The following is an 18,138-nucleotide window of genomic DNA, read 5'->3' as shown; positions in this document are numbered from 1 at the left end:
TTTCCAAAAGATCATACTCTTGATTGTCCACATACTGGAATAAAACCTATGCCAATAAGCTATAGTACTCAAAAATATTTTAATGGTTCCTCAGCAGTCCTTGCAATAAGAATCTAAGGCATAGTATTCCATGGTGTATATGTGCCACATTGTCTTTATCCAGTCTATCATAGATGGGCATTTGGGTTGTTTGAAAGATTGAATAAATGGCATTTAACTTAAGACTTAAAAGAGGATTTTGAATTCTTTCAAATTTAAATTACTAAAGCTAATTATTTTTATAACACTGCCAAGACTAAATAATATTTAATTATTTTCTTATAATCACTTCAGCAGCTTCCCCCCAAAATAATTTCTTATTAGAGCTCTGAAAATTCCCAAAGCAGATTAACAAGGCGCTTATGAAGTAAGCAGATTTACACCAAGGTAGAGGGCTTGTTTTCAAGACAATCCAAACTCAAAATTGAATAGTTAAATATCTTAGAAGATAATGACCTTAAGAATGTTGCATTTTATTTCCAGTGTCACTATTGTAAAAGCCACCATCTCGAATTGCCTTTATCCTGTGCTACTGTAATGGGAGTCCTGCAGCTTATCTAGTCCAATTAACTGAGCTTTAGAAGGAAAAAAGGACTGAGCATATAAACTCCAGAGGCTCAGAAAATATTCTAAACCTACAAAAAAGAAAAGTCTTTTCAAAACAGTATAGGCTAAAATTGCTAAATTCCTGGAAAGACGTTACAATTATGATTTACCTTCCAATATGTGCATTCTTTCCTACATTAGTGGTGGTTTTAAAAGCTAGCAAAGGAACTGAATATTAGTTTTCCAACCCAATGCAACTATTGCTATAATACTCACTATTTGTTGTCTACGTTTTTCTAGGAATCATGACAGGCACATTAATATGTGACACCTCATGAAAACACACAATAATTGGGCAAGAAAGAAATTATTATCAAGAAAGAAATTATAATTTACTAAGGGGAAAATAAAGGGTTTTTTTTTCCATTTTGAATGATAACTTTAATAAGAAAAATGGGCATTAAAGAATCTTGATTTTCACATCAATTGGCTTTGGCATGGCAAAATTAAAATCATTTCCTTGCTGCTGGGTTTGGCATTCTTAGAAGCAGAAACAGGAGGGCATAATTCAAGGATTGGTAGAGTATCATGCAAGTTTCCAAGTCAAACGTTATCTCTTCCATGGAGCCTGTGTAGGCGCTTTCTGATAAAGTTAATAGTTCTGTCCTCTGCATCCAAAGCACTTTGCATTTAGGGCACTGTGTCATTTTTAGAGACCTGTTTATCTGTCCTATTAGAATATGAGTTTTTAGGACACAGATCATGTCTAAATTTTTTCTGTTTCTCCAAGGGGTGGAAAAATACTCAGCTCAGAATAGATGCTCAAAAGATGTGTGTTGAATTGAATTCAATACACTATCATAACCGAAGCAGGAAATTAATCTGTGTTCAACCAATTCACGTTTTCATTCTCATGGTATGGGACCCTCAGGATGCAGTCCCCTAATACAGGAAATGAAGAGAATCATTCATTTCCTACAGAATGGAAGAAGGAATGTAAATAGGTCTGGCCCTGAATGAAATATTGAGGGGAGTGAAATGCTGGCTCTAGCAGCTTCCCACTTCCACTTTATCAGTGTCCACTTAATTATAATATCCTTCCTTTGGTTATACATGCCTGCTTTGCCCCTAAACCCAGTCTCTCTACCACAAAGGTATCTCTTAAGGTGTCAGCTGATTTCAGCCAGTACAAGTTGTTTATCTATCCTAGTATTTTTATTTTCCCTGGAGAAAGCATCAAAGTTTCAAAAGTCAAAGTCTAAAAACTATCAAAATTTCAAAAGACAAAAATGCTAATTTCTCAATGATGAAATTTCAGATGAAGTGGGTGTGGCAGAGACCGATCTTTGTCTCCAGTTTCCCCTTCTTTTTAGTATCAGAACATCCAAGTTTTGGCCAGGTAGATGGCTGCCAGCCAAAGACAACATTTTCAGCTTCTCTTGCACCTAGGTGTGGCCATGTATCCAAGTTCTGGCCACAAGGTTAAAAGTGGAAGCATGCATGAGACTTCCAGATCAAAAGATGCCAGTCCTTTTGGGGTTTTTTCCTCCCTTTTTAAGAGCTAAAATGTGGACATGATAGTGGTGATGCAGTTTGGGCCATGAAATTGAAAATAATACCCTTGACAAAAGGAAAAATGTAGCAACAAGATCACTCAGTCACTGGAAAACTCATGGAGCAGAGCCACAATGCCAATCCAAGACCACTAACCAGCATGGATTTGTATATAAGAGAAATATAAACATTCTATTTAATTTAAGTCACAGTCATTTTAGCTGTTGAAGCAGCTAAACAATATCCCGAACTAAAAAATGAAGAATGACTTTCCTGGACCTACAAAACAATATTTTATCTCAGACTACTTGACAAATGGGTGCTAAAGATATTAAAGATAAGGCAATTGAAAAGATGATTGGAGAATAGTCTGAGACTGAGACACTGTGGAATAAGAACAATTTTTAATTCCATATATATGGCTAAATAAGGACTATGGCCTACCTACAGGCATCCTTAAAAAAGAGAGAAAAAAAAAGAGCTATAGCACGTAGCTCTTAAATTAAAAATGAAACCAAATAGGGAACAGAGTTTTTAAAAATATATACTAAGGTCATTAGCCAATATTTTAGGCAGAGTGGGGGCTCTTTCAAGGCTCCTGCATTAGTTCAGGAATCCTTGAAATTGAGAGACTACACATATAAGTCTAGGTATAACTGCACTCTATTCAAAAGTAAGAGATGTCACGAATAAGCTTAGTTTAGTATCTGGGAAATATTATATTTATTATTTTTGTAATAATTTCAATTTAATTAAAGAGTAGTAGTTATAAATAACACAATTTCATACTACCTCAACATTTCCTCTTTGTTCTCACCTTTTATAAACCTCTTAAAGAGCTACTCAAGATGTCATTTAAATGGTTTTACTAAACTAAAAACTAGTCTGGTTCTGTATTTAAAAGTTTCTATGTATCACTTATACTTCTTGGGGTTCATAAAATATACAGACATATTAAAAAATGTCTTTTCTTTTTCTTTTTCTTTTTTTTTTTTTTTTGTTGAGACAGAGTCTGCTCTGTTGCCCAGGCTGGAGAGCAGTGGCATGATCTCAGCTCACTGCAAGCTCCACCTCCCGGGTTCATGCCATTCTCCTGCCTCAGCTTCCCCAGTAGCTGAGACTACAGGCCCCGCCACCATGCCCGGCTAATTTTCTCTATTTTTAGTAGAGACGGGCTTTCACCGTGTTAGCCAGGATGGTCTCGATCTCCTGATCTCGTGATCCACCCGCCTCGGCCTCCCAAAGTGCTGGGATTACAGGCGTGGGCCACTGCGCCCGGCCGACATATTAAAATTTCTTTAGATACTCTTGAATGTTCAAGATGAGTAATCACATATACTTGTAATGTTTTGAAAGAAAAATAATTTTTAAAAACTTTAATTGTGGATAATTTATGGTAGGTTCTACATTGAACTATCATCCATGAACACAGTATGATGAGTCTCATTAAATCTGTTGCTTGTGTGACCACCTATCCTAGATGTTCGTAACCTGAGACAGAATGCAGGAATCTGTGACCTTAGGTAGAAAAAATATTACATGCTTATTTTCACTAATCTCCAATGGAAACTTAGTGTTTCCTTCAATTATGCCTATAGGTAACACATCACAATGTTCTTAGCAATATCTGTGACTTTGTCACCATGTGTCTCATATGTCCTTTTTTCATATTTTTTTATTTTCATTTTCCATTGTTGCAGACTCACAAAGCACTGTTTACGCTAATCACTATGTCAAACTGCAGTAGTTAAATCTGTGTTAAAAGCATATATATCAGAAACTCATTTTTTTATTATTTTGATAACTACTTTATTAGAATTAGTTTTCTTTGGTATCTTATGTGTTTTATTTTGTGCATTTCAAACACCGTTTTTAAAAAGGATCTATAAATTTCTCTAGACTCCCAAAAGGGATTCATGGCATAAAAATTCTTAAGAGCCACTGTATTTTGTTCATGCTGGTTATGTAAAACATTTAGAACTACCATCCATATATAATCTAGCAATCCACTAAGGAGTATATATCCCCCAAAAAACGAAATCAACATATGGAAGAGATATTTGCACTCCTGTGTTCATTGTAGAAGTATTCACAATAGACAAAATATGGAATCAACCTGTGTCCATCAGAGGATGAATGGATAAAGACATTGTGGTATATATATACACAATGGAATATTATTCAGCCATAAAAAAGAAGGAAATTCTGTAATTTGCAATAACATGGATGAAACTGGGGGTCATTATGTTAAGTGAAATAAGCCAAACAGAAAGACAAATATCACTCATATGTGGGAACTAAAACAGTGAATCTCATGAAGATAGAGTGTAGATTGGTGGTTACCAGAGTCCAGGAAGGGTTGGAGAGAGGTGGGGGATGAAAAGAGATTAGTTATGGGTACGATGTACATGAGGAAGAAATAAGACCTGGTGTTGGATAGATAAGTGGGGGGGGCTATAGTTAACATAAATCAATTGTATATTTCAAAATAGCAAGAAGATAATAATTTGAATGTTCCTAGCATAAAGAAAACTATTTAAGGTGACAGATACTCAATTCCCTTTATTTGATTACATGAATGTATTAAATTATCACATGTACCCTGAAAGTATGTACATTTACTATGTATCAATAAAAAAAAATTAGAATGTGACTGTTATATAGCAAACTTTGAATAGCTGTTTGTAGTTTATGTTTTACATTTCCCATAATATTTTGTGATCAGTTGAAATGGTTAAGTAACAGAAGTGGCTGTGGGTCGTCTTTTTGCATAAAGAAAATTTTAGTACAACTACAAATCATTTTGCTTACTTGCAAAGATCATTAACACAGCTGGCAATATATAAATACGGATCAATATACTCATGGCAGCTCAGAAAAGGAAACTGCAACAGTATCTGACACTTGAAGAAGATTGCCTGTGCAAAAAAAGATGCCAGTCACTAGAATATATTTCATGGTATGCGTATAGTCTTCTACTATTTTTACACATCTATTTGCAAAATTTTCAGTTCTCACAAGGAAAAAGATGGTAACTCATACATTTTAACCAACATTTTTCTAACTACATTATTTTCATGAGTACTGCATTTATGAAATTCACTACATTCACTATTTCTAAAATTGAAGTGATTTCCTATTACATTTCCTTGATATAATATTTTCAAATTACATTGTGTTTACACTAAAATGCCTAACTAATTATACAAATAAGATATACATGTATTCTGTCTGACATGCCCACATTTCTCGCATCAAATTTACCTCAAATGCTGGCATTCCACTGGAGCACGGATTTGGAAAATCTGAGGGTGTGCGTACACATTTGGTGTCATCTGGAGTTTGCACCGACCAACTATTTGCAAACATAGCGATGTCTTCTGTATAGTCCTCTATTTCACACAAGCACACACACACACACAAACAGGTGTGATCATATCATTTTCCACAAACATAGACATGGTTCTTCAACACAAACTTCCTGGTCAAAACATTAAACTCAGTAACCTTATAATTACCAATGTGATATTAGATATTAATATCTAAACCTTTATTACTTTAACATAATAAAAACAAATTGAAAAAAATGTGGGTACCAAATAAAAGTTGGTTCCATTGGAAAGAAAAAGGAAACTGCATTCAAACAACATAGGGAAGGACTGAAGGTGAGTGAGTACAGTGTACACACTGGTGAAGCGTTAATCGCCAGTGTTCAATCAGTACTGTTGAAAGGAGAAAAAATATGTGTAAAATGAAAAAACATAAATAAAAGTTTAGTGCAAGAATTATCAGACAGCTCTCTCATTATATTTAATATTAGTAAGAACCTTATTAAAATTGCAGTTATATTTGGTGGGGAGGGTCCGCACAAAAAAAGTTGTCAAATTCTTTGGGACATTTCAGAGGACAGTCACATAGACAATGAAAGACTAGAAAACACATCAATAGAAGAGAAGACTACGAAGCGTATCTATGTCATCTAAATATGATGAACAGTGTTTTGAAACATGTTCAGGAAAGACATCCCTATTGAGAATATGGAAGCTAATCCAGCATTCATCTCAGGCAAGATTCAGGAGTTAATGTGTGGGCAACAATGAACAACAAACAGATATTTGGTAGTGAGTGCTCTGACTCCGTAACAGAGTGCTCTCTGTTCTAAATCAAGTTTTTAAGTTGTCTCTCTACCTGAGTAGTTCAGGGAATGATACAAAAATTAATCCTTCCCCTTCTCCATTCAGACAAAGGCTGAATCTCAAACCTCAAAGACTCGGCAAAACCAAACAAGATGACATCTCAAAGTCCCATGTAAGACAGACTTCAGATTTGAGGTTGGAGTTCTCCACCACCTAGATTGGCATGGTCACAAGTCAACAACTGATGACAATCTATTGCACCACTAGAGTCAGAAATCTCAAGCCAAATGTTTGCCACTCTCTCTGAATAGCTTCAAAGTAGAAAAATAATGTGTTACCAAACACTGGGAAGATGAGGGACTTTAATATATGTAAGAATGCTTTGCTCTCTTGGTGTAAAATCTTAAACTTTACCATAGCCTAGCAGACTTTGCATGAGCTGGACCCTGTTCTCCCCTTACTCCCACCCCGCTCTGCTCTTCCTGTATCTTCTGCACCTTTTCTTGCTCAACCTACTCCAGTCATATTGACTTTGTGCTGTTCTTCAAACACTCAAACTCATTCCCACCTCAGAACACTTGCTGCTGTTCTTCCTCCTTCAAAACCACTCTTTCCTAAAATCTTCTCACTGTTGCCTCCCTTACTTGATGTAGGCCTCTGTTTGATGTACTCTTTTCTCTGCCATGTGATCTAGACTAGCACCAATCACACACTTGCTCCATCATTCTTTACCTTCTTTCTCTACTTTTATTCTTTCATGGCTGCTATTGCTCACAAAAATTATATTTAGCTCTGTTTATCTTATTTTCCATTGCAATACATACTACATGAAGGAAGAGAGCTTGTCTCAGCTGTTCTATTGTTGTATCCCTAGAGTAGTATCTGGCATATAGTAGGTACTCAAAATATATTTGCTAAATAAGTGAATGAATACATATAGGGGAATTTGTGAAATTTATTAAAGAGATTATTAGAATCCTAGGGCTTTTGGGCTTGGTGCAGTGACTCACGCCTGTAATCCCAGCACTCTGGAAGGTTGAGGTGGGTGGATCACAGGAGGGAGGCCAGGAGTGCGAGACCGGCCTGGCCAACGTGGCGAAACCCCATCTCTAATAAGAATACAAAAACTAGCCGGACATGGTGGTACACGCCTATAATCCCAGCTACTCAGGAGGCTGAGGCACAAGACTTGCTTGAACCCAGGAGGAGGAGATTACAGTGAGCCAAGATTGCGCCACTGCACTCCAGCCTGGGTGACAGAGCAAGACCCTGTCTCAAAAAAAAAAAAAAAAGAAGAAGGAGGAGGAGGAGGAGGAGGAGGAGGAGGAGAAGAAGAAGAAGAAGAAGAAGAAGAAGAAGAAGAAGAAGAAGAAGAAGAAGAAGAAGAAGAAGAAGGAGAAGGAGAAGGAGAAGGAGAAGGAGAAGGAGAAGGAGAAGGAGAAGGAGAAGGAGAAGGAGAAGGAGAAGGAGAAGGAGAAGGAGAAGGAGAAGGAGAAGGGGAAGGGGAAGGAGAAGGAGAAGGAGAGGAGGAAGAAGAGAAGAAAGAAAAAAAGAAAAACAAACACAAAAAGAATCCGAGGGCTTTCTAATTTGTCTGGCCTGCTGCTTTGTCTCTGATATCACTGAAATGTTGCACACTGAGGAAAGTATGGGCCTGCTATAATATATTTTTTAAAAATGGAAAAACTGATGTCCTTTTTAAGTACACTTATAGTTACATTTCCTTTCAAAACATTTTTTAGAGGTCTGAAGACACAAAAATATTTTCTAAAAACCCACTTATTTCAATGCTTACATACGAATTTTAATGTTTCTAAACAACCTGGCCAATCCCTTAGAGTTCACTTTAATTGCAGCTTTTGAACCATGTATTTAGCTATTTTATATTGCATCAAGGGTCCTAAAAGTTGTTTATCAGGAGATTTTTAAATCCATATCTAATGGTGGTGCAGGAGCCTGCTAAACTAAAATTAAAATACTTTGTATAAAATATGCTCTAAGTAGAGTAATTTATTGTCCATATTGGGACATTTCTGAGAGAGAAAGGGAGGCATTATTAATTATTATGCTGGGGAAAAAAAAAAAAAGAAAGTAGACCAGGACTTCTACATTGTCGCATAGCTAGATGTAGACATGAATTATGGAAACAGAATTCTCAACTAGACAACAAATTATATTTCTTTCTATGTGTACAGAAATTCTGACAAGTCTAATTTCTTTGTGAAGTCATCCCTGAAGGATGAGTTGGAATGCAGAGAGAAATGCAATTTTAATCACCATTAAGAAACTATGCATTCAGTGGCATTCAATCAAACTCACTTTCTCTAAAGACTTCTAATCAGCAAAATACAGGTTGAGTTTCAAGAGAATATCAGGCTTCTTAAAGCTAAAGGTAATACTGCTTATCTGTAGCTATTTTCTTGCATTATTATACTATGGGAGGAAATAGAAAGGCAGTTTCTTGTCAAAGTTTTTGTAAGTCAGGTTTTTAAAAAAATTACTCTGCCTTATACTGTGAAGTAAATAACATTGTGAAGTAGCTGAAATATTTCCTTAGGTCTTTCCCATATACTTTCCGGAATCCTTCTTGCCTTCTGCCAGTTTAGCCATAATTCAGTTCAATTGCCTACTGCCAGTCTTCCTCTACTTCTAATCCACTGACACCCTTGGGCATGCTGGCCCAGTTGGCTCACTGTGAACAACTATTTTATGTTCCAGGTTATCTGGAATGTATAAGTCTGTCTGGCCCTTAACTCAAATCTAAGTCTTCCTGCCTCTAACAAGAGCAGATGTTATTTTCTATCCTGACCTCCGTACCATGTTCCCTGGGCATCCCAGGAGGAGTTGCCCAAAGCAGCAGTCTTTCCCTTTTTTTTTTTTTTTTTTTTTTTTTTGAGACAGTCTTGCTCTGTGTCCAGGCTGGAGTACGGTGGCATGATGATCTCTGCTCACTGCAGTCTCTACCTCCCATGTTCAAGCAATTCTCCTGCCTCAGCCTCCCGAGTAGCTGGGATTACAGGTGTCTGCCACCACGCCCCCAGCTAATTTTTGTATTTTTAGTAGAGACAGGGTTTCACCATGTTGGTTGGGCTGATCTTGAACTCCTGACCTCAGGTGATCCACCTGCCTCAGCCTTCCAAAGTGCTGAGATTACAGGTGTGAGCCACCACACCCGGCCTACCCCAAAGCAGTCTTTTCTAACTCTAACACAGAGAACTGGACTAAGTTTTTTTTTTTTTTTCATGAAGCTTTGATACAGAAGAAAAAGAAATCAGCAATTACCATCTGACTCATTCTGCCTGCATCCAAAACCCTACTTCCTAATACAGTCTCAAGATTCCAAATTTGTGACCCCTCTCATTGCAAATGCCAACTGGGTGCAAAACACCATTTCAAGATGATCCCAGTACTATACATTTGTATTGTGCTCAGAGATTTTTAAACACTTTCATTTACATTTTCTCGTTCAATATTTACTGGCTGGGAAGCTCCCAGAGTCATTATCATTATCTCTATTTTACATATGAGGAAATTGACTTTTTGGAGCCCTGCTCTCCACTCTAGCTACTAGTAAACTAATCCTGATGATGTATTATCTTGCGCAAAACATTTGCATTTTAATAAAGGCTTCTCAAAGCAATGTAGAGACATTTTCAAACGTTTTTATTTCAGCCCCATTATAGGCTTATGAAGAAATACTTGGAGATGACTATAAATTAAATTAAATGTATTGAGTATTATCTATGTGCCAGGTACTGTACTAAGTGTTTTACACCAATTGTCTCATTTAATCCTTGCGACCCTTATGAAGTATATGCTCTTACTATTTTGTTAAACTTATAAAGTTTAATAAGTGATAAAGCTGAATTTGAATCATGCAGTCTGACTCCAGAGCCCACACTCTATGTAGTCCTTTCACCATCCTTTAAAACACAACATAGGGGCAAATCATCTCTATTAATTTTATAATATAAAACAGAAGTATTATATAGCACTTTACAGCTTCAGTGGCAATTACTCAAGAACTTATCTAAGCATAGGATTGGGAGCCTGTCAGGTCTGTAATCCAACCCTGACAGTATCAGTTACAAGCTATGTTACATTGGACACATCACCTTGTGTTCTCATCATAAAATTAAGAAAATAATACTGGCTGGGTGCAATGGTGCACCTGTGGTCCCAGCTACTTGAAAGGCTGAGACCAGCAGATGACTTGAGCCCAGGAGTTCAAGACCAGCCTGGACAAAACAGCAAGACCGCATCTTAATGAAAAGAAATAGCAAGACCTCATCTTGAAAAGAAGAAAAGAAAAGAAAGGAGAGGAAATGAGAGGAAAGAAAAGGCTACTCACCTTATAGGATGTTCTGAGTGTTGGGAATAATATAGCTATGTGCTCAAACTAACTATTGTTATAAATATTATCGAGATATATTATTATTATTACTGATGACTCTGTGAGTTCCAAATTATTATAGCCCCATTTTACAGCTGAAGAAACTGAGCATAAAAGTGATTAAATGAGTTTCCTCAAATTACAGAACTTATAAAAGTTGAAATGAGATTCAAAGCCAAGTTCACCAGTACTAAGAACAGTATTCTTTTTTTATTGCACTTCTTTGTTTGGACCTAAGTCATGATTATGGTGTGTGATTCTCTTATTCTATTGCCATTGCACACTAGTGTCTGAATTGATACAGAACCTATTTCTTATTACTTACTTTTAGTTTCATAACTTAGATTTAATAGATGATCTAGTAGGTACATAAAACCTTTCCAAGTTACTATTCAACTTTCCTGTTCACATTTGATTATTTTTGCAAAACTATTATTTGTCAATTATTCAATTTATTCCTATCAAGAAGGGATATAAAAATAATTTTTGTCCTAACATAGACATATTTGACCCAAATGGGTTTGAATCACTAGAATATAAACTTGAAGATATGAAAGGTTTTGTTCAATGATGTATTCCAGGTTCCTAAAGCAGCAGATACAGAGGTATCCCAACCTTCTGACACAAAGCAAATGCTCTATTAAAATGTGTTATGTGAGTAAGTGCTTCCTGCTAATTTAGCAAAGGTAAACTAGTTCATGGTTTTCAAGAATTACACCAAAATATCTTCCTATTCAACCTTTGCTTAAAAGCACTAAAGCAGGCAAGTGACAGCCACAAATTGTCCCCAATCTATGACAAGTCTTCTGGGTACAAACAACTTGGTCAGGGGAAGAAGAAGGCTTTAGAAGGCACTCACGCATTTTTTCTGCTTCACTTACCTTGCAGAATTATGAAATCATCAGATTGAATGTCATTGTAGTTTCCACATAGGCCACATGATTTCCCTTTATGGTCCTCAGACAGTTTGAGGTAGATCCCAGATATCCCATCCCAAGCCAATGAAAAGCCAAAGGTTGTTTTCACAAGAACGTAGTCAGCTAGTTTCTCGATGAAAACCTGTCCAATTGTCTGAGGCAATGTTAAACTTGAAAAACAGAACAAAAGCTACCTAAGAATGATGATAAAGTCTCAATTACAGATGACATACTTTTAAGCGACTGAGATATAATTAAAATAAAATGATTACTTGAAATTATTGAATAAACTGTGCAGCAAGAGCTCCAAAGCAACCATCCTCTGGAAAATCTCAACATTTTTGAAAACTTCAGTATTGAAAAAAAACCAACAAAAATGATACTGCTTTCTTATATTGATTTAGATTTTGTACTTACAATTAGATGCTTCTTTGAACCAACCAAAAACACAGCTGCTAAATACTGGCAATTTGTTAAATCTGGAAAATAACCTTGCCTATTTAGAATACTTAGAGCTTAAGTGTATTTATTATTTTTTTATCCAGAGTTTAAAGTGATCTAAAAATACTGCTCAACAATTTTGAAGTAAGGACGAACAATCGTCAAAATATATGAACATGATGCTTGAGTTCTGATTTTGTTTAATTTTATTTTAAACATGGCTATAAGGAAATACAAGTTTCTATCTTTAAAATGACACCTCGACATGAGTCATTGTTTTCTAAAAAATATCAAAGGATGATGAATTATAACTTACATTTTTAATACTGCAAAGTACAATATTAGGGATATAATATACTTTATCATGCAGTATTGCATAGAGGTGACACTCAAAATTTTTTAATTGGATACCTTTTGGCCTGTTTAAACAAGGGTCACATAAAATATTTAAGCTCCTGATACAATGTCTAATTTTTCCATTTTTCACAAGCATATGCACATATAAAGGAAGTGGGTAATACAAGGTAACTGAAGAGAACTAAACAATTGAATATTTGAAAGCACCTAGAATACTTTTGAAAGAACACAATTATCCTTTCATCCATCAGTACTGTCAAAAAGAGTAAGTACTAATAATTGAAGAAATTGGAAAAAACTCCTTTCTATTAAGATAGTCATGTCAGCCGGGCTCGGTGGCTCATGCCTGTAATCCCAGCACTTTGGGAGGCCAAGGTGGGTGGATCACAAGGTCAGCAGTTCAAGACCAGCCTGGCCAACATAGTGAAATCGAGTCTTTACTTAAAAAAAAAAAAAAAAATAGCTGGGCGTGGTGGCGCGTGTCTGTAGTCCCAGGTACTTGGGAGGCTGAGGCAGGAGAATCGCTTGAACCTGGGAGGCAGAGGTTGTGGTAAGTGAAATCACGTCACTGCACTCCAGCCTGGGCAATGGAATGAGACTCCATTTCAAAAATAAAAATAAAAATATTTTTTAAAAAGGTAGCCGTGTCAAACAAAAAATATATACCATAATGTAAATAATATGGGTAGTTAATAGGTATATTCATATGTTTCTCTCAAAACTTGCAAATTAGTGAGTTCCTTTCCAGGAAGAGCATGGTTTAATGGACCAAAAACTACAAAATTAAGCATACTAATTAACAAAGGGATAATCCCCGAAGAAACAATTCAAAATATCTGTAGCCATTTGCACAAAAAATTTGTTTACAGATACTTATTTACAGAAAATTATTTACAAAAATAGAAAAATAACTAAAAGTTTAAATTGGAGAATAGATAAAAGAGACTCTACTGCCATAATACGTTCTTATTAAAAATTATAAATATGAGGAATTCATAGTAAAAGTCAATATGAAATAACATTAAAGAAATACCACTTCTTTTAAGTTTGTAAGTTTATAAAAACTATACTTAAAAGAAGTGAATCATGTTTATAAATATATTTCCGAGTAATGGAATGCTAATCTTATGGAAGTATAGTTGTACTATTATGCGTACTTTTTTGTTTGGTCATTTGTCACTTGGTCATTTGGTCTCTTTAACAGTAAATTTAGTTAAATATTCCATTTTTTAAAATAAAGGTGGATAACTGTGATTATCCTGAAGTTTATAACATAGAAGGATGCTAGTGGAGACAGGAGATAATCGTTTAAACTAGACAATATCCAATAGGTCAAAGAAAAACATGCAACCTAGGCAGGAAATATTAAAATGTAAACCTAAATGAATGCAGAACTGAATGCTGAAAAGTATTGAGGGACTCATTTGTACTGAAACTCCTTATTTCACAGGTGAGAGAACTGAAATCCAGAGAAGTAAAGCTTCATGCACAGAGCCACATATTTGATTTTATTATGGCAAATATTTCTGTAGCATTTGCTATGAGTTAGGCCCCAAGCCAGGAACAGCATTTGTATAAGCAATATTGCTGAATAATAATAAAATCACCCTTTTTCCATCACACAATCTGAAATCCTCATAGAAATGCTTTCTCTGAGTTAAAATTAAATATTATGTCCCTGCCTTAATAAAGAATATTCTTGAAAATCAATCTGAATGGCAAGTCTGTTTTACAAAACATAACAAATTTTTAAATGTTCATTGTATTACCCAAGATTCCATATAGAGAATACTAAATGGCTATTTAAATTCAGCTCTAGGAAATACATGGGTAACTGTATTATCTTCTTACTCAAATGCCTAAACTTTCTTTTATGAGAAAATGAGAAGTACAGAACCCAGCTGACCAAGAAAATAAGCCTCAGACAGGGGGAGAAGCTGCTCTGGGTTGTCTGGCTGTTTCAAGGCTCCCCTGGTGCTCTCTCCACTGCCCTTTCTGCTACCACCTGCTGCCTTTTGAGGAATCTAAACCCAGAAAAAGCAACACGGGTTGATAAAGTCATTGTGCTGGAAAGTATTCCTATGGCTCAAACACTTGTTAGTGAATTCTGAATGATGAATGGAATTGTTCCAGCCTACAATTTACTTGTTCTGGCATAATCCAGCCAGGAAATATTAAAAATTGAGTATCTCTATAATTATTTAGATTGGAAGGTAGATTATTCCACAGTATTTCTAGGTTAAAACGTAAAAAAACCTTTTGCCAAATATGGAAACATCCCTGCCCCCAAATTCTCATGTCATGTTCTTGGCAGATAGGAAACCGGAAGTGGGCTTCTCTCTGGTCTATTCGAGGCCAGGCAGTTGTTGGCTCTCAGTCTGTCAGAACTTCCATGGAAAATCTCAGGTGATACCCAAACCCCATTCACACAAACTTGGAAAGAACTTCCAGAATCCTTTCCAAATAAAAGAAAATAGATTTTTAAGTTTCTGCTTTAAAGAAAGAAGAAAATATTTAAGAAAGAAGGCAAAAAGAATCAAGAGTTGAACTCTTAAGATAATCTCTTGAATCTCTCAGACAAAAAAAAAAAAAAACAGACTCTCATCTCCACCCATGGCAACATATTATATTTATATTCTGCACACAGCATTAGGAAGGGTAAACTTACTGTACTCCTGACTATGTGGTTGGCCTCAGAGCCTTCTGAAGTTTTGATGTCTGTATGTTATACCTTTAAGAGTATTGTTGAAGAAATTCTCTCTTCCTACTCTCCACAGTTCACTTCCAGCATGCGATGTTTGGAAATTCTATTAATTTGTGGTGTTATTGACATTTCACTGTTTCCCACATCCTACCTGATTCCATTCTTTTTTATTTCATGACCATAAATTCGAATTTCCTCTTGGTTTGAAAAGAACAAGCTGATTGACCGATAACAAGAATACACCGAACCAAGACATTTAGGGCTGTTATGAACCTTAAAGGGAGAAAAACAAAAAGAAAGCATAGGAACAAATAACAAATTTGAGTTACTAAAACCACAACGTATGTTTACAATCATATAGCTTCATTAGTCCCATGACACTTTATAACGCTATAACTACATTTGGGATTTCTGAGAGAAAAGAAATATTTACCTCAGAAATTGGGCAACAAAATTAACTTCCTAAAATACAAATTAATCAGCATATTTTTAGAACGATTTGAATCTTCACATGTTGGCTGTTAATATTCTCAAGGTACATGGTATGCTTTGGGAGAAATTAGTTCTGATAGTAAAACTGTAGAGCACCACAAAGAAGCACGTTTGTCATTTTTATGTCCATATTTTTTACCAGTTAGAGAATCATGAAACAGAGCTTCGAATGGAGCGCTACACAAAGCAATATTTAAAGGTTGAAAAGTGACCATGAACTCACTAAAAATAAAATTGATTTTATTTTTATGTATTGCCAGACACGTTAGGGAAGAGAGAGATTATTTTTCAAAATATTAACGGGAAAATTAGTTTTAAAAAAAAAGAATGCAAGGAAGAAAAGAGAAGAGGAAGCTTAGATTCTTTCACCCTATACCAAAATTAATTTCAAAAGATCCATAAAGTAAAGTATAAATGTCTAAACCATGACATAACTGAAAGAAAACAGAGATTACAACTATAGAGGTGGAAAAGAACTTTCTAAGCCTAAAAGTGATTTTAAAAATTATCAATAGTATAGGGGTTTTTTGTTTGGTTTGGTTTTGGGGTTTGTTTGTTTGAGATAGTCTCTCTCTGTCACCCAGGCTGGAGTGCAGTGGTGTGATCTCAGCTCCCTGCAACCTCTGCCTCCTGGTTTCAAATGATTCTCATGCCTCAGCCTCCCGAGTAGCTGGGGCTATAGGCGTGTACCACCAAACCGGCTAACTTTTATATTTTTTTGGTGGAGATGGGGTTTCACTATGTTAGCCAGCCAGGCTGGTCTCAAACCCCTGACCTCAAGTGATCCACCCACCTCGGCCTCTCCCAAAGTGCTGGGATTACAGGTGTCAGTCACCGTGCCCAGCCTCAATAATATAGTTTTAATATTGTAGTAATTTAATGCATATTAGTTTTATGCTTAATCAGCAAATTGTATTGATCATTTATTATGTACCAGGCACTGTTCTAGGTTCTGGGGATAGATCAGTCAACAAAGCAGACAAAATATCTGCCTCATGAAACTTGTATTCTATTAGAGGAAAACAGCTAACAGAAAATATAGCTATGTGAAACTAAAATATATACTATGTTAGATGACATTAAGGAGAAATATTAAGCAGGGAAAGGGGATACGCTATGTATGTGTCAAGGTCTGGGGGCAATTTCGGAGTGAGTGACCAAGGAAGGCCTTGCTGAAAAGATGAAATTCTAGTAAAGATGGAGTATGAGAGAGAGCAAGCCATATGGGATATCTGGAATACCATTCTAGGCAAAGGAAATAGCAAGTACAAAAGCCTGAGGTAAGAGTAGGCCTAAAATGTTCTCAGGATCCAGGAATCCAGCCACATGACCCCAGACTAGATATAGGAGGATTCTTCTTTCAGGAAACAAAATGGAAAAAAAGACATATAGTTACTAATATCTGGGGGCTTATCTAATGAAACAAGAAGATCCTTGCTCACTCTCACACTAGTTCAACAAGCCCCCATGTATATATCCAGAGTTTCCAATTCATTTTTAGAGCCTTATTCTCAAATGTGAACAAATATTCGTGAATCATTAGTCATTTGATGAAAGTCTGTGACATGAAAGACATCAAATAAACAAAAGAAAGGGAATCAAAGAAATAAAAAACAATTTAGAAAAATCCAAAAACTTTAAAAATACATAGTTGACATCTTCTGAGAGAAAAATGATATATGCCATCCTTGAACTGAGAATAAAATGTTGCTAAAAACGAAATTCAAAGAATAAAAACAATTGAATACTGACAATATAAAAGGAGAAATGTATAACTGAAGTAGAAAGGTGGGAAAATAAACATCTCAGAATTGGACAGAAATACCCCAAAATGTAGAACAGAAAAGGAAAAAGGTGGAAAATAGGCAAGAATCAATGATAAAATTAAGGGATCACTCCACCCCACAGCTCCAATATATGAGCTCCAATATAAAATCCCATCAAGTGCCCAGCACAAAAAAAAAAAAAAAAATGGGAAAAGAAATTCACATATTTACAAAATATCAGAACTCTGGGAATTAAAAGAGGTAAAAATTTCTGGAGGTTGGGTAAGGTTATATGCAAAATGATCAGAAATCAGAGTGAATTGAGATTTAAAATTCTGAAAGTGATTTTTAAATTAAAATCAAGGCTTCAAAACTTCTCTTCCCATGCACACTTTCCAGGAAAGTATCTTCCCTTTCCAGGAACCAACTCAGTCAATTAAAATGAGTGAGTAAACAAAGAGGAAATGGGTCTTTGCTTAATCACCACTACAAACACTGGCCACATATTCAGAGCATCCAATAAGCTTTTCAGAACCTATCTCTCTAGTATGAACAAAGTTAAAGGACCACTAGACATTGGTGGGAACCAAGAAAGAGGAAAACTGAGGAGAGAGAAGAATAAAATTCTCCAGTAGGATGATGAAAAGAAATCCGAAGTGGTAGGTGTACAGTAGACTTCAAAAGCAACTAGTCTGAATTAAAAGATGAGAAGGAAAAACTGAGGAAGGGTTGTCTCATGAGGGAAAAGAGAAGCTGATAGCTTGCCTAATGCATCTGACCATATTGAAGAGTT

At 35.8% G+C, this 18,138-nt stretch overlaps 1 protein-coding gene across 1 annotated transcript in view; it reads right to left on the bottom strand.

The window, feature by feature from the left end:
- The window catches only part of OTOGL (otogelin like), a 165,707-nt gene that overhangs the window by 130,571 nt on the left and 16,998 nt on the right, over positions 1–18,138 (bottom strand). Inside the window, exons 7-10 of the mRNA XM_028829753.2 lie at positions 15,239–15,360; positions 11,550–11,755; positions 5,404–5,531; positions 4,951–5,057 (exon numbers count right to left, since the gene is read on the bottom strand). Coding sequence (XP_028685586.2) covers positions 4,951–5,057; positions 5,404–5,531; positions 11,550–11,755; positions 15,239–15,360 — 563 coding nt within the window. The remainder of the gene's footprint in view (positions 1–4,950; positions 5,058–5,403; positions 5,532–11,549; positions 11,756–15,238; positions 15,361–18,138) is intronic.

The sequence above is a fragment of the Macaca mulatta genome, chromosome 11 (genome assembly GCF_049350105.2).
Source record: "Macaca mulatta isolate MMU2019108-1 chromosome 11, T2T-MMU8v2.0, whole genome shotgun sequence".
Taxonomy (NCBI): domain Eukaryota; kingdom Metazoa; phylum Chordata; class Mammalia; order Primates; family Cercopithecidae; genus Macaca; species Macaca mulatta.
The sequence above is the reverse complement of the archived record's forward strand: the minus strand, read 5'-3'. Positions and strand labels throughout refer to the sequence as shown.